The sequence below is a fragment of the Semicossyphus pulcher genome, unplaced genomic scaffold (genome assembly GCF_022749685.1).
Source record: "Semicossyphus pulcher isolate SPU_LCO1_2020_fin unplaced genomic scaffold, fSemPul1.0.p SCAF_3, whole genome shotgun sequence".
NCBI classification, from domain to species: Eukaryota; Metazoa; Chordata; class Actinopteri; order Labriformes; family Labridae; genus Semicossyphus; species Semicossyphus pulcher.
Window position 1 is genome coordinate 13,000,772 of NW_027211704.1, and position 22,991 is coordinate 13,023,762.

Sequence of the window (22,991 nt, forward strand, 5' to 3'; positions counted from 1 at the left end):
ACAAGCTTGCACACCCCCAGCGATCTTTGGCGCCCCCCTAAGGGGGACCCAAGGTTGGGAACCACTGCTGTAGACCACTGTAACACCCATTTACTGTTGTAAATTACCCTTAAAAAAGCGAAGCTGCTGACATTACACTAGCTCTGAATAATGTTTGACTTCGCTAGCAATGTAATGTTATTGTTTACTCTCATCACGTGATGAATTACCTGAAATTAGTTTTTCTGGCTATTAATCAGAAAAAGTAGCTGCACACCCTGGTTGCAGGACAGCACAACCTGCTGTACATGCTGCTGTTTAAAGAGGCAAAGACTTTTTTTAGTTGTTTTTTTTTAAGTTGTTGGAATCGACTGTACAGACTGTCGTACTCACCGAAACCGGATTCTCATTTTAGGCTGTACCGGATTAATTTCTAATACAGTTATTGGAATCAGAACAACTCTAATCAAAGAATCTGATATCACTGTATGATGTGGGGTGTGTTACTGTGGTCTATCTAGTCCCTATATGCAGTCTGCGTCTTTGATATAGTTAATCATTATCATTTCATTATTATCTGTGTGGCCTGCTGTAAGGCTCAGTAAGCATCGTCACTAACAGAGCATTATATTAGTTCACACTGATGTGAAGACATCACACAGTTTTACATTTGTTTTGCCAGATAATACTGTATTAGACTGCTGTGACATCTGTGACATCACTGTATGGTTGGTATAAGGCTTGCTGATATGATAAGACATAAAGATAAACTGTGGTTTCAAACATGGCGAGGAGGACGATTGGCACTGATACCTGCACCTCCAAAAGGCTACATCAACTGACTGAGTGCATGTTGTGCTCCTCACCTTTATTTGAAGATGAAAATACATTTTACAATATAAATGAGTTGAAAATAATTCATTTAAGGTGTTATTTAAGAGGACCAACACCCTCCTAAAACCCCTTGTTTTTGGCACAGCAGAGATCTGCACCTAAAACAAGTCGAAGGTCTTTTTTTTGAGGCGTCTTTTAGCTGCTCGACTAAAACTGAAGTTTGACTCGACCCTTTTTATTCTTGATTTAACGTCTTTTCAGTCGTCGGTCTTCTCTGTGAAGCGCATCATATCATTATAAAGGTTGAAGAGAAAGTGTGAGTAATAACTTGACTCAATGGTTGATGGAAGAAGTGTGTTTGTAGTGAATCAGACTTAGGGGAAATTACACACACAGCCTGAGTAAATGCAATATTTTAGCCTCGCGCTGAAGATTTCCTAAGAGCCTAATTGCTTTAAAATATTCCCCGACAACAGGCTTTTCCTCGCTTTTCTGCAGGAGAACTGTACAAAATGGTTTTATGGTGAAAGTGGGTCTTGCAGTGTCTTAGGGCAGCAGGATAAGTGGTAATCCCTCGGGTGGCGCTCTGTTGTAGACTACAGATCCTATACAGAGCACAGGCCGCTGAGTCAGCCTTCACCATTCTTCCAGGGGGAGCACACTAATCTCCAAAGTATCTTCCTCTGTCAGCGGTCCAAGCATCTGTCGCTCTGCCTCTGGAAGCCCCTCCTCTCAAAACATCCGAGACCCTTCTCGCATCCCACATTCATTTATTTTTTTGTGATATGCAAAGTCTGTGTGTGTTTAATGGGTGTTACCTGGTTTTATTCCGGTAATGCACCTTTAGTGTGCTTTACATATTTAGTGAAAACTCTATAATTCCTACTCGCACTTTACCGAGGGGATTATGATCCTTTATAGGTTGCAAAAAATTCAACGGCCTGTTTGGTTTAGGGTGGCCTTCGGTTACTTCAGCATTGGATTAAGTCACAAAATAAGCCGTCGCCGAGCTGTAAATAAGGCTGCTTGTTTGAGTTCCAAAGGAGTTAACAGTGAGGGGATACAAGGTGTTCACCCAGCAGTGAGGATCTGCTGGAGTTTGCGTTTATTTAATTTGATCCTGCCTGCCAGACTGCAGCTGGCTAGCTAAGTGCTCTGCCATTAGGGCTCTGTTCTGTGTTTAATTCTGCTACAGTGCTGCTGAGGCTTCTGGGTATAATGGCAGGCTGCGTACTGCTTGCTCTACAGTAAATGTTTACCATCTTGCGAGCTACCTTGAGAAACGGCAAACGGCTCCTCTGTGATCTTCTTAATTAAACTAATGGTTCCGCTAAGCTGACCTGTGATTCCCTGTGTCGTCCATCTGCAGATTTATAATGAGAAGAAGAGCCAGTTTGAAATCAAGAGGAACAACCCCAAGGACCTGGTGGAGAGAGTGGCACGAGACATCTCCAAGCTGCTCTTCAGTAAGAGGAAAGCCTTAGAGGTAAGACCATGATGCTCCATATATTATACCACCTGTGTACATACACACTGTAAGTCAGTGTGCAGATGTGCGCACACCTGATGGATCATTTGACATTTGTGGAAACACAAGTTGCTCTTCGTATATTCACATACATTGTGCTTTTAATTGCAAGATATAGAAAAATACAAAGACAATCCACCTGTCGTAACATCCTCTTATCTCCCTTAGCTTCCTCAGATGAAGCTTTAGTTTATGGTCTCATTAGCCGATGTTAGCTGAGCAGGTTGTGGCCATATATTACATTGGACGTATGCCTATTTTAAGTGACACCATAAATAATTGAAACGAGAAGGGCACTTGAGGAGAACAGACCTGTAGATGTGTATTTGCAAGCACAACCAGCATTTTACAGAACTATGGAGGCACAAGAATGATTTCAGATGCAGATAAAATAAGTGTTAGCTTCACACTTGTTTACATTACAAAGAGGTTAGTTCATGCAAACCTGATGGTAAGAAAGGCCAGGATGTAGTAAGCGAACACAGATGAGGATTTATCTGTAGAGTCTTTTCATCCTTGTTACCGATGAAGTCAGAGCGCACTCTGCAGGACTAATTATCTGAGGGCTCACTCCAGATTCTTTTTCTGCACTGTGGTGAATAAAAATGGAACTTAATGGCAAAGTACTCATAAACCAGTGTAATTGTGATAGGCTTGTACAGTACAGAGATGTATCACACTCTATATGTATTGTGCATCCCCATCCTGAACTGTAGAAGTATGCTCAATATGGTCGTGTTTTGCTGAAGCTTTTATTTTGTACTTTAAAATTGGAAGAACTTCATATGCTTAAAACACATTGTAAAAAGCAGAAACATAATTATCAAGTAGTGCATCAGTTGTTACAAAAAAATAGAATAATTTTTATTGGCAAAGATTGCGGGCACATACAATATACATACCACACTTAAAACAAGGATAGTTAGACAAGGTAACATAGACACTTAAACACTAAAAACTACTGTATAACAGGCCAATGGATACAAATAAGCCTGCTGACTCGGGCTGTGCCATATCATATTGTTCAAATTATACCGCTATAGTTTTTTACGTGTCACATCACGATATCAAAGACGACAATTGTTACGGCTAACAAGTAGCGTATTGCTTTTCCTGTTCATTATAGAAGCACTGGCCTCTGCTTTAAATCAATACGAGCATGAGAGATACCTGTCTGTCCGTGTAAGCCCCACCCCTGCATGCTTGGAGTGTGTGAGTGTGGAGAGGCGGGGCCGCTCAGCTCAGTCAATCAATCAAGTTTTATTTGTATAGCGCCAAATCATAACCAAAGTTATCTGGAGACACTTTACAGAAAGAGCAGGTCTAGACCGTACTCTGAGAGCAGAGAGCACATTTGGCGGAGAGCAGACTTCAGTGTTTGATAGATATTAGCAAAAGAAGTGAAGACAAGAAGAACAGTTGCATGTTAATGCACAGAGAGCGGCCATCGTCATTATGTGCTGTTTCAGAAAACACCGGAAAACACCGGTGGCAGCGACGTGACGCCTGCACAGTGAGCATTTAAAAGTTTACCCAATACGCCACGCAGACGTTTGTGGGCTTAATGAATAAAAGGCCTCCTTTGAAAAAGTGCCAGAAGCAACCAAATGTGGCCTTTTACAGCCAAACTCTTCCCCCGGACACCCCGAGTTCATTGGAGGGAAGGGAAGGGAAATTGTCAAAGCATTGTATTTTGTTTGCATGAATAAATGCTGCTGCCTGAAATCACAAACAAAACATTATTCAGTTTTATTGTTTTCATATCGTCATGAATAACGTCATTGAACCTGCGCTTTCCTGCTCATTTTCTGCACTCTATGAATCAGCCTTTACTGCATGGTTTAAATTTAGCAGTCCTCCTCTCTTCCTGTATTTGTACTTGTGTGCGCTGGATGGTGGACCTTCTTTCCATGTGGTCACACAGTTGGGTGTTGAAAAGAGATCAACTTTATTCCCTCAGTTTGAACTCTTGTTCAAAGCTGTGTAATTCCTCTCTATAGTTAAAAAGTTAAGCTGATTATTTTTTGTCAATGACAGATAATAATCTTCCTCACTCTTTTGCCCGGCACTACTTTTCAGGGGTTTTCTTTCCGTTTCATATTTCAGCCGTATACTCTGAAAGATAGTTTCGCTGCTGCATGAGAAGTGTTATTTCAGAGGTTATCATTTCAATGTCCTGCATTTGGGGATATAATTATTCCCACTGTTATGCTCAGACAGTCGTCTGATTAGTTAGAAATTTGTTTTGCTCTCACAGTGGGGAACCTCTAACCCCTCAGAGAAGAAGAGACGGGGAGAGTGCGAGACGGGGGAGACGAGTGACAGAGAGGGAAATGAGAAAAGTATACACAATCAATTTTTAATTTTTAAAAGCCAGAGATAAAGTTAAGGAGCATTTGTGCTAATCCTGAACATTTGGGCTTTAAATCAAACTGTCTGAGTCCGCCGGCGTCGAACAGAGCACGAGTAAGTCACGTTCAAGTGTTCAGATTTTGAGAGCACGTAATTCCCAAATTACCTCATTACAGTCTGTAGTTATGCTATTTAAAGCTGCATTAGCTCTTTTTCTACCCAACGGTGAGACAATCCTTTTAATTTACACACACATATGCACACAAACACTGTGATTATATATATATATAGTAAGGTGAATGGGTTACACACATACACTGTAACTATTGAGGCTGTAACATCTATAATAATGACCAATCACCTATCAGCAGGCTGCGGTGTATGCAGGTAAAACAGTCCATGGGGAGAGCGAAAGCAGGTGGAACATAATACACCGTGTAACATTCGGGGTCCCATCAGCAGCTATCTGACGATGATTTACCTTCTTATTAATCTCTATAAACAGACATCTGCATGCTAACAGCTAACAATCTGCTCTACATCAGAAATTCAACTGGAGATGAATTCCCTTGACGCTGTGACACGAAAGCCGTTCATCGTTCAGATTTCCCGACTTCCTCAAATGCATCACATATGATCGATCCAACCTCTGTTCAAGAAACGAGCATTTTAAACGTAGTTTTCTTCTCCTCTTGAGGACAGACCCGACAAAGCTTCGTTTTACTTTTTACTAATCTGCATCATGATGTTGCTCTTTTAAACTTAAGACCTGTTAATTAAAGTCAATCACAAGAAAAACGGGTTATTTTTCGGGTTCATACTGCAGTAGTTAGCCAGAGTGCAGCCTCTGTGAAACTTACCATTTACAGTGAAACTGAGACGCACCACAAACAGATGACCGGGGGATTTAATGAACCATGGAACGACGCTGTTTCGAAATTTGCTTCACTTTTGATCGGAACACACAGTCGCTTCTCAAGTTTCCAGCTGGACTGTAAACAATGTAGCACACGGAAAAGGCAGTCTTGGGTGGAAGTCCTTTATGACTAAACCGGACACGCCCGCATGTTCACCGTTGTCCCCAGAGGCAAATCGCCGTCTATAGCCGACTGGTTCTGAGATTGCGTATATGTGTATGAAGCCGTTTCATCAGCACGTGTTGAGTCACTGTGAGGAATAATTAGAATTTTATCCACCACTTCCTCCGACCAGGAAACTGTCCCCTTCCCTCTCTTTCTGGTCAGATATGGTCTCTCAAAGTGAAAGCATTGTCATTTTTCAGCACAGCTGAAGCCATACAGAGAGGGCAAAAGTGTATATCTTTTAAGAGCATGAGGTCTTGCGGGATGAGGCACATTCATGCAAAGCAGCAGAAAGCTCTCAGAGGCAGGGTTAATTCTACGGCTCGGGTTGTAAAAGAGAAAAACGCGTTACCGTACGTCTCCCGTGGTCAAGTGCAGGATTGGATTTGGAATGGCACTGACCCCAACATCCTACAACACACCCACACACACACACCACAGCCTCCCCGCCCTAACCTCCACAGGCCACACTGTCACCTCACATCCTGTCTGGGGGATTCACTCAGGAGGGAGGAAATGAGGTGAAAAAAGAGAAGGGCTGGAATGAGAATGTCTCCCTGGGGCGTGGAAAAATCAAGAAAATGATGTTCAGAAATTCATAGATTTAAAAATGAGCAGCAAGCGGGAGGGAAGGAGACAGGGAGCAGAACAGGAGGGGCGGCGGGGGTGGACGGAGGGGGAGAAAGAATTTGGGTATAAAAAAGCAGACGAAAGCAGACAGAAGAGGAGGATGATAAAAATGCAGAAACTAACACAGTCATTATATCATTAGAGAATACAAACCTGAACAAAAAGTCCGCAACAAGTTAATATGTTTCATTTAAGCAGCTTCTGATTATTTCCCTCCAACCTAAAACTCAAAATTCAAGACTGTAGGCGCAGAAATTCATGTGGACTTATTATTCATACAGGGAGCAAAGTGAAAGCCATGTCTTAATGCAGTCTGCAGATAAGCAGGTCTCAAACTCCGCTCAGCGCAGTATTGACAGCGTTTTATATTCCAGCCTGTTTCTACCCCCTGTAATGGTTATTTAGTCCCAAATATTCCCCGACACACATTCATAAAAGACGAAATGTGTGTGTGTGTGCGAAGAAATAATTCTTCTGCAGCCTATTTAAATAATGCTTGAGGTAATTCTTGGTAATTCATGTTTATATTACTAATGAGAAAATGCACATTGACTCTAAACAGTGTTACTGATATAATGTGAGGAGGGAAGCTCGGGATTTACTTGGTTTAGCCTTAATTCCCAAATTAGCAACACATTTTAATCATTTGAATGCTTTGCCTGTTTGGTTTGGAAAGGGGTGAAAAAAATTAAGTAGCACCTGCGTATCACTGGGGTTGTTAAATGCATACAGTTTGTGGCGTGCAACAGTTTGGAAATAAAGCTTTATGTGCTGTTAATTTGCACGTCATTATCGGAAAAGGCATCTAAATGTCAATACAAGATGGTTCAAAGCCACATACGCTTGATGTTCCACCTCCCCTCAAAATGAAAGTGGCATAAGCCGCCTTTCCTTTTTGTCAAAAGCCTCCTCAGTGTTTATTCTTTTCCTCCCCTTGTCTTAATCTCCTCCACTCAGCGTCCCTGTCTGCTCTCCTCTTCCTCGCCTCTGGCTTCAGCCGTCTTCTCAAACAATGATCTGATTCTACGCTCGCTGCCAAAATTAAAATGTAACAAACCCCCGGTAGGCTGACAGGTTTGCATGTCGCCGCTGGACACTTTATAAACCTCTTTGTTTTCGGGGGGCAGGTTGAAGCACGGTTCAGGAAAGCTTCCTCTGATGTTTTTTTTTGTTGAAAATATGCTTATTTCAGTGGCCCGGTGAGGTGCAGTTGACACCTGGTCTCATTTGTTTATTTGAAGGGGGATTGCAGCTAGTCAAGTTGGAATTTAATATATCCCCAAAGTTTTCTGTGTGTGGATGTTTTCTGTTCTTTGAGAGTTCCAATAAACTCATCTTGTGTGTCTGACAGTTTTGCAGGAAATGGAAATGTATTTTCTTCAAGTCATAACCTTGTGAAAGTCTTACAGACTTCAGTTGGGGCGTTTAGTTATGCCTGGCCCACACTAAAAGATTTTACAAATCTTAACAGATGTTGAAAATGTGAGCGAGCCCACACGTGACGATATATAATCATAGCTTGAACAGTTTTGCTCTTATAGTGTGTGGAGAGCAATGACTACGCCAGAACGGCACACCACACACTAACTGATTCCATTCACCAACAACCAGAGTCCAACTCTCACAACTGGAAATCTCACTAAATCTCACGTGGTCAAACGAGACTTTAAAGGTAAACAAACATGGCAGAGTTCAGGAAGAAAAACGAATGAACTCTGGATGAAGTGGTGGAAACAGCGTGAACATGGGCTGTACATATTACTTTTGTCGCCATGGCTGCGGTTGTTGTGCTTCCTTCCTCAGTCAGCTTGCTTCCCGATTGGCTATTGTTTCGTTCCACGTGACAATCCACAGACTGCGTGCTCGGCTGTTCCCCCCACACAACAGGATCATGGATCGTAAATATTGAACATGTTTAATATTTCCGATTTGAAATCGGTGCGGCCGCGACGGCCTTCTGAGCAGATCGAGGGAAGTAAAATCACTCTTAACATCCCTCACACCACAGAAACATCTGGAGAGATCATCTTTAGAATCATCAAAAAATCTTTGATGGACTTTGCTTATGATTGTCTGAAGGAGTGTGTACCCCGCTGTCGTTGGTAGAACAGGCGCCCCATTTACAGAAGTCCTGGTTGCATCGGCTCTTTGGTGCATGTCACCCCCACTCTCACTCATTTCCTGTCTATCTTTACTGTCCTATCAATAAAGGCAAAAAGCCAAAGAAATTATCTTCTATATTATCTTTGGGTCATGTTATTTGATACTGATATCTGGGAAATTAGACTCTTGTTCCGGAGAGAATTCAATCAGTACATTTGCAATTAATTGATTCCATTTGACTCCTGTGTAATTTGGAAAGTCTTTTAGTCAGTCCAGGTCAGCTGCACATATTAAAAGAGTCTGTAAGCAGGAATGCACCAAAACGTACAGTATAGGAAGACAAAGATAACATTAGTAGTAAATTTATATTTATAAATTTCAATAACATATTTTGTTTCCTGGGAAATTGTTAGGATATTATCAAATTCAAAAACAAATCTCTCACTACCATTATTTGAACCAATCAATAAGATAAGTGATAGGCTCGCACTAATTAGGGTCTAACTCCCAGCTGTGTGTGAACTCTGCCCTTTTGAAAAAGGCTGAATTTAACCTGTAGACTTGAAACACTCTGAAGGCGCTCTGTGCTGAAACACAGAAGCGTTTTTATGTTGGGATGTGAGAAAGAAAACCAAATTAATTGTGGGTATTTTGTCCTCATTGACTTGGAAATTTAAGAGGTGCTTCCCTCTTATATATTTGGACCAATCTCATTGACCCTTGTAAACATAGTAAGGTATAGCCACACTATAAGATAATGTAATGTAACACACTGGGATATATACCTGTCCTGAGTCTGCTGCCTGACTGATACTGAGAGGTTACAATGAGCTGTGCCGCTAGCAGCCGCTCTGTGAGTCTTTGTGCACATCACAGGCACTGGTCTGCATGGGCTTCTTTGTACTTTCATTATGTCTTCCTCTGTGTACGTGTTATCAGAGCAACAGGCTCACACCTGAGCGCAGCTACAAGAGCGTCTGTCTGACAGGCCTTTTAACCCAGAGCAGCCAGAGAGAACACAGCCCTCCATGTAACCTGTCATGTGTATAAAGCCAAACAGTCGTGATAGGCCTCCCGGACTGATCTCGGCCCTCATCTCCTCCCGCGCTCCTCTTTGTGATGCTCCATATGATCGCCACGGAGGCCAGAGATCACCCGAGCCCCTCGGAACCACCCGAGCCTGCTCGACATCCTGTACGCTGTCAGTCAAATGCAGGCAGAGTGGAGCTGTCAGTCAGGCCGCTGCTGGGATTTTCCTGCCTCGGGGAGGCCACGAGCTACAGACAGAGATCATGTTACATTCCCATCAGCTGCTGCACAGCAAAACCACCATTGTCAAAGCTCTTAAGTTATGATTTCACAGAGGGGACTGAAGGAATAGAGAGGGGACTAAGGTTGGTCTAATCCAATTACACAGATCTCAATACTATCCCAATACCACTTACAGGCTGAAGGATGGCTGCCTCTGGGCTGCTCGCTGCTCCATAGATACACAGCCAGCACTGTACCGGGTTGGTTTTTCAGATGGTTGCTGGGTCAAAGCATGTAGATGAGACAGGAAGGCAAAGAGACGACGCCTGGTGTACTTACAGCTGAGGAAATGTACCGACGAGCACGGAGAGGAAAACCTGAGCAGCAGGAGTACAGACGCTATAAAAGGGGGAAACACTGTCAGCTCTGAGGCCCTTTAGTCAAACCAACGTTCACGCTGAGATCTGTGGTTCACTCCACCGTAAGGGAGAAAAGATTTGACCCATATAAATAGATATGATTCACTCTGAGGCTTGTGTGCAACACAACAACAGCAGATGTGCAGAAAGTATCTTTAGACCAGAAGTGGAACTGACAGGTAGTGTAGTCGCACCTGTGATGTTCACACCTGACGTGTACATGTATCCAGCAGCTTCCCTCTTGTTGAAAAATGCTGAGCAACAGTCACAACAACCAGACATTTTTCTCTTTCTCTCCTGAAACAATACAGATCTTATAGTCCTGAATATCACCCTCTTTCTCTCTCTCTCTGCATGTCCCTTCATCTGCTTTTTAATTGCTATATGAACAACATGAGTAAAGACTAGGGATAGACCGATTATCGGCCGGGCCGATTATCGGTGCCGATATTCGGCATTTTGACGCATATCGGCATCGGCCTTTTTTTTTTTTTAATTTTTATTTATTTATTTATTTTATTTATTTATTTATTTATTTTAATCCGACGGCCGATAAGAGATCAATTTAAAACTGGGTTATTTTGGCTCTGATGCATATGCTTAAAGGCATTTAAACAAAGTTAAGTGTTGGAGTTTGTATTCAAAATTTTGACGCCATTATTTTCACTTTTACTGCAAATGAATATCGGCTTCAAATATCGGTTATCGGCCTCCTTGATTACTAATAATCGGTATTGGTATCGGCCCTGAAAAAACCATATCGGTCTATCTCTAGTAAAGACATAAACACTTTGTATGTTACCTTTATGTAACAGAATAAAGATAACTCATTGCGTAAATTAATATGACACTAAAATAAAAAGAAAATGAATTGTGACTGTAGCGGTCGGGGATCGAACCCCCAACCTTCCAATTGAGAGACGCTTGACTCGACCACTGATCCACAGCCGCCCCACTGTTACTATAGATTTGAATACTATCTGTCTGCTACTTTGTCGACTTCTTCAGGAGCTTTCAACCGCGCATCACATTCTCCCTCAGTAGATGGAATTAGGTTACTTACGTGTGGCCAGAATTGTCATGGACAGGAGAAAGTTGCATCATATATGTCATGAGTTCAAAGGTACATTTTCCAAAGATAACTTGGCTTTCTCTTAAGTTACAGTAATAAAAAACCTGGGTTTATTTTATGGCGATCTGTCGTAAGAGAGTTTTAAAAACAAATGGGACATGACAAGAAGGCCTGTATGATTGAAGAGTATCTAAAGCGAATTGAAGAAAACGGCAGACTTTGGGCGGTTCTCTATCAGGAATGACGGAGATGTCCTGTGACTTTGCAGTCGTGCTGATTGTGATTGTGAGAGATCGAAGCGGAGCTCCGACCGGACACTGTGCAGGGACAGCAAAAGTGTGCTTGACAGAATTAATCAATCAGACTGCGTGGGCCCCCGTCTCCCTCTGACCGAGGAAACCAAGACGACACAGCCGGGTCAGGGGATGGGGAGGGACGGCCCGCTCCGAGTCATCTGTCATCGCGTTACATCCATTAATAATTCACTGAGACACATACACTCACGCGTGGCACGCACAGCCAAAAAGCAGGCCGAAAGGAGCGCGAGCGTGCACGTGTTGGCACTGGTGTGAACATTTGGATCTACTCACCTGTGAACTGTGCGACCTGCCAAACGACATCTGAAAATACCCAGTGGAAAGCGAGGGAATTAGAGCTGACAGTGAACTGTTATAAAACTGCAAAGTGGCAGCAGCAGGCTGTCGGTCATGCACTTACTTTGCTTGCTTGTGGGCTTGTTTTCGAGTCAGTCATTCTGACAGCTTTGTATACTTCACCGAGACGGACAATTCTTTTTTTAAGGGCTAAAAACTATTATGTGTTTTTGTAGCTCAACAGCCATCACTTTAGGCGTCTAATAGTTATGATCTCTGGTGCTCCAGGCGAGATTAGAATTTGAGGACATTGTTGGGCTTAGCTTGGACCTCCAGAGGGAGGAATCTTCGATAAACAAGCTCCATTTAGGTGTTAGTTTATGCATCCAGGGCGCCTTATTTACATTCAGAGTACATATCTCAATCGTTTCTTACTGAAATGTGAACCTCAAAAACTGTTGTTTACTTTCCAGATTCTTTTTAGAATTGTAAAGTTAATATTTGTCTGATACGGTTCATGCAGAAGTGCCTCTACCTCACCTCTCATCCTCATCCTGCTGTGTCTCCTTTCTCTCCCCATCATCTGCTGTCTGCGAGTCTCAATAGTCTCCATTCTTCATATTTAAATAAACAAAGAAACCCTTTCAGTTCCATTTTGTGCTGCATTCCGGCACATGTACAAATTTTGCACCAAACTAAGGCTTAACTAGGTTCTTCTTTCATGCACTCTTTGCATATTATTATTATTTTTTCTTGCTTAACTTGACCTGAAATGCTTCCAAACAACCGATGACGAGCCGATGTTTCTCCCGACCGGTCTCTGTTGTTTACTCTTCCAGTCTAAACTTCCACTGCAAAGTCGGCGCTCATGACATGACATGCCATCTCCCCCACAAGAAGCCAAAACCTCTCGATCGCTCCCTGGGGGACTGGCTGATAGTTTAGGGAGGGCTTGATTCGATATGCTGCAGACTTTGCTATGGGCGCAGCACGCATCTGAAACGTCAGTATCGTCATCAATCATGTTTGTTTAATTGTGAGAAGCCAAAACCTTGCTCGGGATAAATGTTCGATTAATTGTGCAGCCCTACATCAGTCCACCCTGTAATAAGAGCTGCGTCTCTCCTAAAGAGAAAGTAGTGGCAAGGGGAGTGTGTCTTTGACCAACGAGATAGAGAGTGACAGAGAGATGGTGAATAAGAGCAGAGCAGAGGGAAGGTTAGAAGTGATGTTGCTAGTCTGGATTAAAAAGGGGGTGGGGGTGGGGGGGCTATTATGCTAATTTCAAGCTTCATATTTCACTCTGTGATACCTGTGGAGTAGCTTAGCATAATTTACAGTTAAAAAACCTCCTCATTTTTCTCACAGTGGTGCTCTGTGCAAGTTGGCCAACTTGACGAGCAGAGCCTTTTAGCAGAGTCATGAATGGGAAAAAAAATTCTGAGGCAGACTGAGCTGCTGGGTGGGCGTGTCCTTGAACTGTGCCAGGGGCAGGAAGTTCTGCTGTGTCTCGGGCAGATGCCCAAATATGTTCCTCCACTTTGTGATGTCACAAAGTGGACTGTGTAGGAAAAACTGTTTGAAACCTGGCTTTCACTGCAGCCTGCAGCCTGAGACTTTTTTAGCAGGGGATTACTCCTACGTACTTTAACCTACAGATTGAAATTTTACCCACATTTAGAATAAACATCCAACATTCTAACTGTTTATACTGTATATTTCCTAAATTGTTAAACAGCATAATACCCCCTCTTTAAAGCTTACATTTAACATTATATTCTGGACTTCCCTCAAAGTGTTAAAGCCAGTGCCCACTAGGACTTTGACCGTCTGTATGCCCAATGCCTTCAGCAAGTCCTCGACCACCCCAGAGCGGTACTAGCTACCTAATGAGATCATCCCCTGCCAAATACCTTGCTGTTTAGACTCTGGTACCGGCTTTATAACTTCCTGTCAACTCCAAATAATTCCCCCAAATAATATCTCACAGAACATCAACCATCATGAGCTCTGGAGAATTGGCTGCGTATTGTGAAGTAACTTCTTTTTGAGATAACTCACTGTTTCCACAAGAGACATGCAGCTTTAAAGAAGTGGAGTGCAAAAGCACGATATGTTGAGGTGAATCTATGGAGACAAAAAGGAGGTGAAGCTGCCCATTTTTTTTTTGCTCCAGTGTGTTTTTAAAGTTTGAACAGAAGTGAGTCAGAGAAACGTTGCCTTTTATCATACAGTAGTTTGATAATTAACGATAAAACGGTGACTGTGTACTGAGTCATACCTCATACGCTTATTTGTTAATGGTGCTCCAAAAAAAGCAACAAGAAATCTACAGTTTAATTATTGTTACGCGAGTAACACTGGGAGTGTAACCACCTCCTCGGAGTGTGTGCTTGATGACTTGAATCGTCATCCCAGCGAGATCTCAGACGCCTCAGTGACTGGCTTTAATTGAACAGGCATCCGGCACAAATAACCAATTTATAACAGCTAAATTTAGCCCTCAGTCTTTTAAAGGGCCACCAGCCCTAAAAAATGAGCCTCTGCTATCATCGCACCGCTGTGAAGCTGTTGCGAGTAGTGAGAGCTGTCGCTCGCATCTGGATTGGCCCTCAGAAGCAGAGAGCGCTCGAGCTGGAGGATTAGCCAAATGAAGCTCTGTCTTTGTCTAATGTGGGTCCGGTTACTGATTTTAACACAGCCACTGGCGATTCTTCTCAATCTGAGCCGGTGCTGTGCTGTGTTGTATTCTCCCTGCTGCGTCGGGAGATCGGTGACAACAGCGTGCCTGCTTAAGAAGGGGGAGATGTTTTTTAGATATCACACCAAGCTTTCTAAATCACTTGAGAAGTTGAAGTTTCTGTCACTCCCCAGCAGCAGAACTGCGACAGCAGCTGGTGCGCACACAATGAATTACACCACCGGCAGCAAGTGATTATGTCCCTCCTGTTGGCGTGAAGCGATGACAAATGAAGGAGGTGTCTCTCACTTTCAGAGCGAGCGAGACTTCCCTGCAGCTCCCCTCACACCTTATTCTGGGGCGACATATGCGGGTATATATGGAGGTGTGCATGCTATGATTATTATTTCATCAGTATAAAAGTGATCTTCTCGCATTGGAGTTTGTTTTATTCCATTTATACTTCTGTGTTTTACTATTAAAAGGAAAATGAATGAATGAAGTCTGCATGAAAACAAAATATCTTTATATTGTTACACACTTCTAGTTTATTTAACCTATTCTGTTTTACTGATGACCGACCCTGCCCTCATCATAGCATTAAAATGTTACTCCACACACTCACTGTTAACCTCCCTGAGGCTCAGCGTGACTCTCAGTTACAGCAGGCGCCCCTCAGTATGGCCTGTGTTCATTTAGGAAGCTTAATAAATTACAAGGGCTTCGTAATGAGTGTGTCTGAGCAGTGCTGTGGGGAGGTCAGATGCTTTGAATAACTAATGAACCCAATCACCAGTCCAAACTCTTAACATGCGTGGAACATTCTGTGTATGCTGTCGCAGAAGGCGTAGCGACATATTACAACCCCAGCCCTCCGACCACCACCACCAGGAGCGCCGTGAGACTCTAACAAAGTAATTTGGTTTTCCATTTCCTGTAGGCCTTTGGAGATGCAGTTATAACTCTCGAAGTCCCATCAGGGAAGAACACGGGAAGTAGGCCGAGCTCTACTTGGGTAAAAATAGAAGAGAAAACTTTACAACTCGCGGAGTGCACTGATTGGTAAAAGCATATCAAATTTCTGTCGGTGTAGTTCACAGAGATTCTATCAGGTTCCTGAGGACGTACACCATTTATTGTATCTGTTACTTATGCCTTTAGGGTCCGAGACTGTTGCTTCAAAGTGATGTTTTGAAGGATGTTTCGTCATTTCTCGGCGCGCCCGCAGAATGTTTGAAAAGCCATTAAAAGATCATTCAAATGCAATATTGAGACAGAAGAAACTGTTGTCAGACACGTCTCTGCAGCGTGCTCAGCACACCTGTTGATCGTTGAAATATGGCAAACATAGCATTAGGACTGCCTTTATTATCTGATTTTTATGTTGCCGATCATTATCTGCTGTTTTATTGTCTCTGCGAAAAATACAAAGCAATTACTAAATCAGATTTATCCCAGCATGGCTTTAAAAAGTGCTAGAGAATGTGACCTGAAATGACAGCTCTGGTTAATTGCCATCCAGAACAATGAGATAAATATCACTTATCAAAATGAGAGTTTTATGTTTATACAAGTTTGTAATATTAAAGAGCATCTTTACACAGTAGGTAGTTTTAGAAGAGCCTTCAGCCGTGCCAGAAGTTCTGCGAGGCTGTACTAGATACAGTGGTGCTTTGAGCTAAAGGCTAACGGCTGTATGCTAATATCCTTACAAGGAAACTGCTGATGGTTTTGCAAGTATATTGATGACTCGAATCATCTTCTTAGTTTAGCATGTTAGCATGCAAACATTTGATAATTAGCACAAAGCAAAGCCGAGGCTAATGGGAATAATATTTTATCGCCAGTATTTAATTAAGCCTTTTTAAAGATTTTGACCTGAAGGTGGCGCGACATCAAGCTTTCGCTTATTCCAAGCTTAATGCACTTGAGGCTTCATGAAGGCTCCAAGGATGAGAGGTGAAACGTCTTCAAGAACTTCAACCAAGTCCAGTTAACTTTTGGATTAAGCTAAGATTACCATGACCTGGATGACTGAGAACTTCACCGGCATTTCACTTATACTCTGAAGAGATAATTAATCCTGAGGGCAGCATTAATGTTTCTACTAAATTTTCTTGTATTCAGTTCATCCAGTAGGTTTTTTTAGACCCTACACTCAAAACCAACCTCATGGTGGCGCTAGAGGAAAGGCTCATTTATCGTCTGCAAACCTTGAACGTCTGCACAAAAGTTAATTTGAGATATTTTACTGCATAAAAAAGCTTTGATGCGCTGATGGTGCTACATGAAAAATCAGGGGATCACCTATTATGCATCAGGCTTCAGCCTCTTGGGGGGTATTAATAATAGAACAAACTCAGTCATTTAGTCAGTAAGATTTGGAGCTTTATCCAAAAGACAACTGGACTTTGTAGTTCTTGAAGAAGTTTCACCTCTCATCCTTGGAGCCTTCAAGAAGCCTCAACTGCATTAAGCTTGGAAGTATAAGTGAAAGCTTGTTCTAGCGCCACCTTAAGGTCAAAATCTTTAAAAAGGTTTAATTAAATACTGGCGATATATACTGACTTGGTTGAAGTTCTTGAAGACGTTGAGAACCCAACGACCCACCAACACCAGAGGGTGTTAACGACTCTCAGTGATACTAGGTCAACAGCCTAGGTTAATGACTCTCACTTAATGACATCATCTATTAGCGTATTGATGTCCTGGTAGCTCTGTCCACCAGAACTGAAGCAGCCTTTCGGATGAGAGGTGAGATGTCTACCAATCCAGTTGCCGTTTGGATTATGCTTCAAATGACCATGACCCAGATGACTGAGTACCTTCACATACATAGAACATAGTTGTTAAAATATTCCCCTCTGGACCAAAGTGTTGTACTGACCTACTGACCAACACACTGACACATACTCTGCCTACAGCTACACCTCTAATGTGGCTCCAAATATCTGTAACATCTATCTTCATTCACCCAGGGACTAAAAACTTCCCTTGATCTACTTTAGTTCTGATATACACACTTAATGTGCATGTGTACACAGAGGTAGACTAACACATGGATGCATGCACGCACACACACACACACATTCACATGCACTGAATGACACATCCCCTCCCATAATCTCCTCCCCAATCCCCTGGTCCCTGTCATTCAGATCTATGAACTTCCATTAGCAACCATCTGTTACAACCTGCAGCAAAGCTATTACGCTTAACACGCATACACACACTCGCACGCAAATGAACGGACACACTTACCCCGCTCAACGTATGGCCGGCTAACGTCTTCTAAGACCGGAGAGAATTTGCTGAAGCGTGGCCTGTTTAACCTTCAAAGGAGAAGTTGCCTGTACGCTCGCAAACACCTGCTACAGCGTCACCCTCCTGCAGATGCACCAGAAGGTCAGATACACACACAAAGTGGGAGGTCACCGTAAACACACGCACACACGTGTGCAGGGATAGGTCGCCGCATCGTGTTGTAAGAACAGATTGTTGTGTCTCTCGATTATTCTATCTATAGTATTGGGTCATTCTATCACTCCCACTGATAAAGGTCACAACAACCCACCCACTGTTCCTTGGCAGAGTTTCACATTCGACAAAATGTCAGAACCTGATCTGCTCCGCGGCGGCACGCTGCCTCCAGCACTTTGCTTCACATCTTCAATGCACACATTTATTTTAGCTCTTCATGTAGCGTTTTCAGCCCCATTTGAATGCTCCGCGTTCTCTTTATTCCCCTTCTAAACAAATGTCAGAGTACAGCAGAAGATTTATATATTTTTCGCCGCGTTCCTGCCGCACACAAAATCATTCATTTGACTGACAATATGGGTTCCAGGCAGGAAGTGGGGGGAGGTTCAATTCAGCATCTAATTATCCAACTTCTCCCAGAAAGGAAAAAATGCTTTCTGTGTTTAAGCAACTTGTTCACGTAGTAAAAGCATCTGCTTCACTCCTTCATTTCCCCGTCAGCGAGAGACAAATGAATAGAAATGACTGCTTTGTGCTTTTATGCAGCCGTCTCTCCAAGCTGCATAAAACATATATTTCCAGTCTCACATGTGCGATGTCGTATCTGCAGAGAGGGAAGAGAAAAGAAGAGATGGAGACACTTGAATCAGGAATGGCTGTGCCGAAACGCAGACCTTTTTTTTGTTGTTTTCTTTTGCAGTCACAAGGCTGTGCTCTTCTCTGTTCGTTGTTTTCTTTCCTGGAGGGCACAATTGAAGAAAGATCATTTCTATGAAAAGGGCTTTTCAAAAAACGCCTCGGCAATCAGCAGAAAATATATGTTCTACTGCTGTGCGGTGAAAAAAATGAAACAAGCACCCACTGCTTTGTTAGAATGGAAAATTGTATTTTCAATGACAAACGGCACTCTATGGTCACCTGCTTTTCCTAGTGAGAGCCTTTGTGGAGTGGCAAATGATTTTTATTAAATGTCATTATGGTTTGCTGTTCTAAGCAGGTCAAAATCCACCCTACCTCCATCCCCCAGCCCCCTCGCCTTATCAGATCCCCCCACCTCTGCTGCCTCCTCTTCATCCCGGCGATTATCCGCCAGCTCCCTCTTATCAGCATCATCAGCCGAGGGGCCATATAGCAAAATGGTCCCCATGGGAGGAAGTCAGTGTGCAAACTTTAGTGGGTACAGACCACAGAGATGGAGAAATGAGGCTCTTCTAACTCCCATATTTAATGAGCCCTGTATTAAAAGCTGCCGTATTTCTGCTGTATTTTAAACCCGACCACGAGCGGGAGGCCTGATGCTGCTGACAGGTTAAATAATCTCTATCTGACTGTTGCTCTGATGTCCACAGCCTGTCTCTGACCTTGGGATGCTGCGCTTTAATTCCAGTGTTACGGAGAGTCGCGTTCTGCTTGAGCGAGTCCCTTCTTATCCTCCTCGTGGATTGGACAAATAAGAGGCTTGTGTCCTCAAAGGGAGCGGTTAGATCCTGACAGACCATTGATCGGAAGAACAGGGGCTGTTTTCACAGTGTGACGCTCTTACATAACCAGATACGCACACATGAAACAACACAAAATTCCTCAGAAATCACATTTATCAATGTATTCACTGTCTTCACTGCAGAGTGTCAAGCAGCAGAGTTACTTCATTTATTACATGAACATGAGCACAACAAACCAGGTTATTGTAAGAAATCAGGTTTGGGCAGGAAGTAAGAGAATACACTTAAATACACTATAGTTACCTGTACCCGTAAAAAGCAGCCTTTATATACGGCTGATTTTGAACCAATGTGTTTGTGTTGTCTATCTACTGACCAGCAGGGGGCGACTCCACTAGAATCTGCATCTCTCTCTTGAATGATTAAACAAATCACTGCTAGTGAACCTGTGGCATGTGGGGTAATATGAGTGGTCTTGTAGCCACTGCATAGTTCTACTGAATACAAACAACAGTTTTACTCCCATACTGTGAGGCCTCTGCAACACAAAATAATACATCCTTCTAACTTCATGCTAGCGTTAGCACAGGCCGATTCTGAGGCTCTTAAACTCCTCTAGCAGAGATGGAGTTTGAGCAGTTGTAGCAAACACACTCAAGCAGCCTCTTGGCGCCTCTTCCTCTTGTTCTGTTCATATTTTTTTAGTTCTTTTTGAGGTTTTACAAAAGCTCAAATGTAAATGTGAAGTTTCTAACGTATTGTTTCAGCCAGGTCCGACTCAGGCACAAGGGGGAGCGGTGGCCGCTGAATAAGTTGGACTGTGAACTAAGAAAAAGCTTTAAAAATAGTTTTCTATTTAATAATTATAAGTATATAGATATTTTTTATTAATGTCATTTATCTATCAATTATCTATACCGCTTATCCTGATCTGGGTCGCAGGCGGGCTGGAGCCTATCCCAGCTGTCATTGGATGAGAGGCGGCGTACATCCTGGACTGGTCGCCAGTCAATCACAGAGCTGACACAGAGAGACACACAACCTTTCATGCTACCTATAGGCAATTTAGAGTCACCAATGAACCTGTCGAGCATGTCTTTGGATGAAGCCAGAGAACCCACACATGCACGGGGAGAACTCCACACAGAAAGGCCCGCATCGTCCGAACAGGGACTCAAACCAGGAACCTTCTAGCTGTGTAGTACAGCGCTAACCACTGCGCCACCGTGCATACTTTTGGCGTTGGTCGCTGATAAGCTCAATGCTTGAGCCTCTATCCTTGATTGACTCTTCTGGAAAACTGTAGCAGAATAAGAAAGCGCCCTGGGTGATAAGAAAGTACATTTCTTTGAAGAGAGAGCAGAGTTAGTCCTTGAGCTCTACCAGCCTATAATGATCCAAAAAATCTACTTTACTGGACCCCTATAGATCTCACAGAACAACTCTGCTCTGTCTTATTGTAATGCCTTTGCAACTGGATGGGCTTTGACAATTAGAAGTAATCTACAGAGAGGCTGCCAGCTCTGCAGGTGTGCCCACTAAGGCTATTGTATAAGTCTGCAGTGTGGGACTGCGGGAAATGAAAAGTTTGAGTGTAAGAGCGAGACAAAAGAGACGAGTTTGAAAGGATACGAGAGGTCACGCAGCTCACATTGCTCGCAGGAGGAATGACTTTAGTTTCCTTCTGTCTGCTTTTGTTTTAAACATTCCCATCATGTTTAATGTACACATCCCGACCACGTGTCCCCACGAAGTGAGGACACTCACGCAGAGAGGCGGAGAGAAACAGAGGTCGGCTTGCCTTTATTTTCCTCCTCCATCAGAGCAAGCAGTTAATCTTTGCTCAGCCCCAGCTTATCTGGGCGTCTGCCACCCTCGCCCTGCCCAGGGAGAAGGCATCGTACGCCTCAGCCCTCTCCTCCTCCTCCTCCTTCTTTCCCTCTCCTCCCCCTCAGCTCAGTTCTCCTCGGCTGACTGGAGGAGGTGGCTGCAGATTGAATTATTCTCTCCGTTCCATTTCTTCCAAGTTTGCATTCATTTGCGGCGTGCTGTCACTTCTCTTCTGTTGTGTTTATATCTTAAGTGGAAGCCGTTAAGAGCCTGTCTCAGCTCGTTGCATCATCTCATATCAGTTGTGGCATTGGCCTGCAATTGTGGCTATGCAAAAAAGAAACGGGGCTTTTATTGGTGTTAGAGCGCATTTGCAGAGGCAAAAGCCCAGAGCCTCCCGAGCCGCACTGCTTTACATATGCTTTCTCTCAGTGTGTGTGTGTGTGATTCTGCTTTAAACTGAGTTCCCATACAGCTCCCACACATTAGATTAATTACTTTTTGACTTTCAAAGTTTCGTTTGTTGATGTTTGTCAGATTCTAAATGTACCTTTTTATGGTTAAAACAGGGACATGGTAACTTTTTGAATTTTACAGCTCCAGCGCCAATCTTATGTGGCTAGTTGCATGTTGCAAGTTGGACTGTTCGTCGAGTTGGTCTTCTCTAAAGCCCCTGTCCCACTGGTCAAAAACCCTGCTAACGCAAGGCTTTTTTGCTTAATGGGAAAGGTTCAGACTTGGGTCAAATGACCCTGCAGTAGACCCGGGTAATTATCGCCTCGGCTCCTACCAGCAAAGATGGGAACACAAAACCCATGTTGACGTGCTAATCTCCGCCCCCTTTCCGGCGCGATGCTGTGATGTGCACAGCCACAAATTCCGCCCGTCTCCGTCCAAGCAGTGCTCTAAACATCGTTTCAAATTAGTCGGCGCCGAGTTTGATACACAGACCAACCTAACCACTGTAACATCTTCACTGGCCTCCATGCTGCTTACCAAAGAGTATAAGTTCTTTGTGTGTACTATTGTTTCCTAACCCTGTTTCCGGCACGTTTTTGACGTCAGACGGTGACGCAGCAGAAAAAGAGACCAACAGGAGTATACTTCACTGGCAATGGGAAAAGAGACAATCGGCATTTATTAGCTGGTCTACCCGGGTCTGATAAACCTGCGTCAATGCGCTGATTTCGGTGGGAAAGGGGTATAAGACTTTTATCTGTTTTACGAATATCTCCTTGCTTCAAATTTATTGTGTCACCCACAAATGCTAAATTGTTAGCAAACATTAGCTTATGCTTTTCTAAATAAGCATTGGACAGTAACAGGACGGTAGTTTAACTTCTGTATGAAGGTTTTCTGTTTTCTACTAAATCATGCCTTGCCAAAAGTCTGTGTATTGTCTCAAAGTCATATGAATTGAATTTCAGAATTAGCTAGCTCTGCATCCGTCTGTAACAATCCTTGGACATCGAGAATGAACTTAAGGTTCCAGACTAATCTGCATCTGGGAAATGGCCTTAAGATTTCAAGCTACTCTTTTCCAGTAAATGATAAAACAATGAATACAATCCAAAGATAAAGAAGTAGGGACAGTGTGCTTGGTATTTAAGATTCATAGTTAATCATAAAGCTAAACCTATAAGTGTTCAGGTGTAATGCATGCTGCTCAGTGCTGTAAACCATACAGTATGGGGAGAGGGGGTCAAATGGTAGAGG

At 43.1% G+C, this 22,991-nt stretch overlaps 1 protein-coding gene across 1 annotated transcript in view; it reads left to right on the top strand.

The window, feature by feature from the left end:
• The window catches only part of cacna2d2a (calcium channel, voltage-dependent, alpha 2/delta subunit 2a), a 170,699-nt gene that overhangs the window by 43,037 nt on the left and 104,671 nt on the right, over positions 1-22,991 (top strand). The window contains exon 3 of the mRNA XM_069678964.1: positions 2,183-2,299. Within this exon, the coding sequence (XP_069535065.1) occupies positions 2,183-2,299 (117 nt within the window). The remainder of the gene's footprint in view (positions 1-2,182; positions 2,300-22,991) is intronic.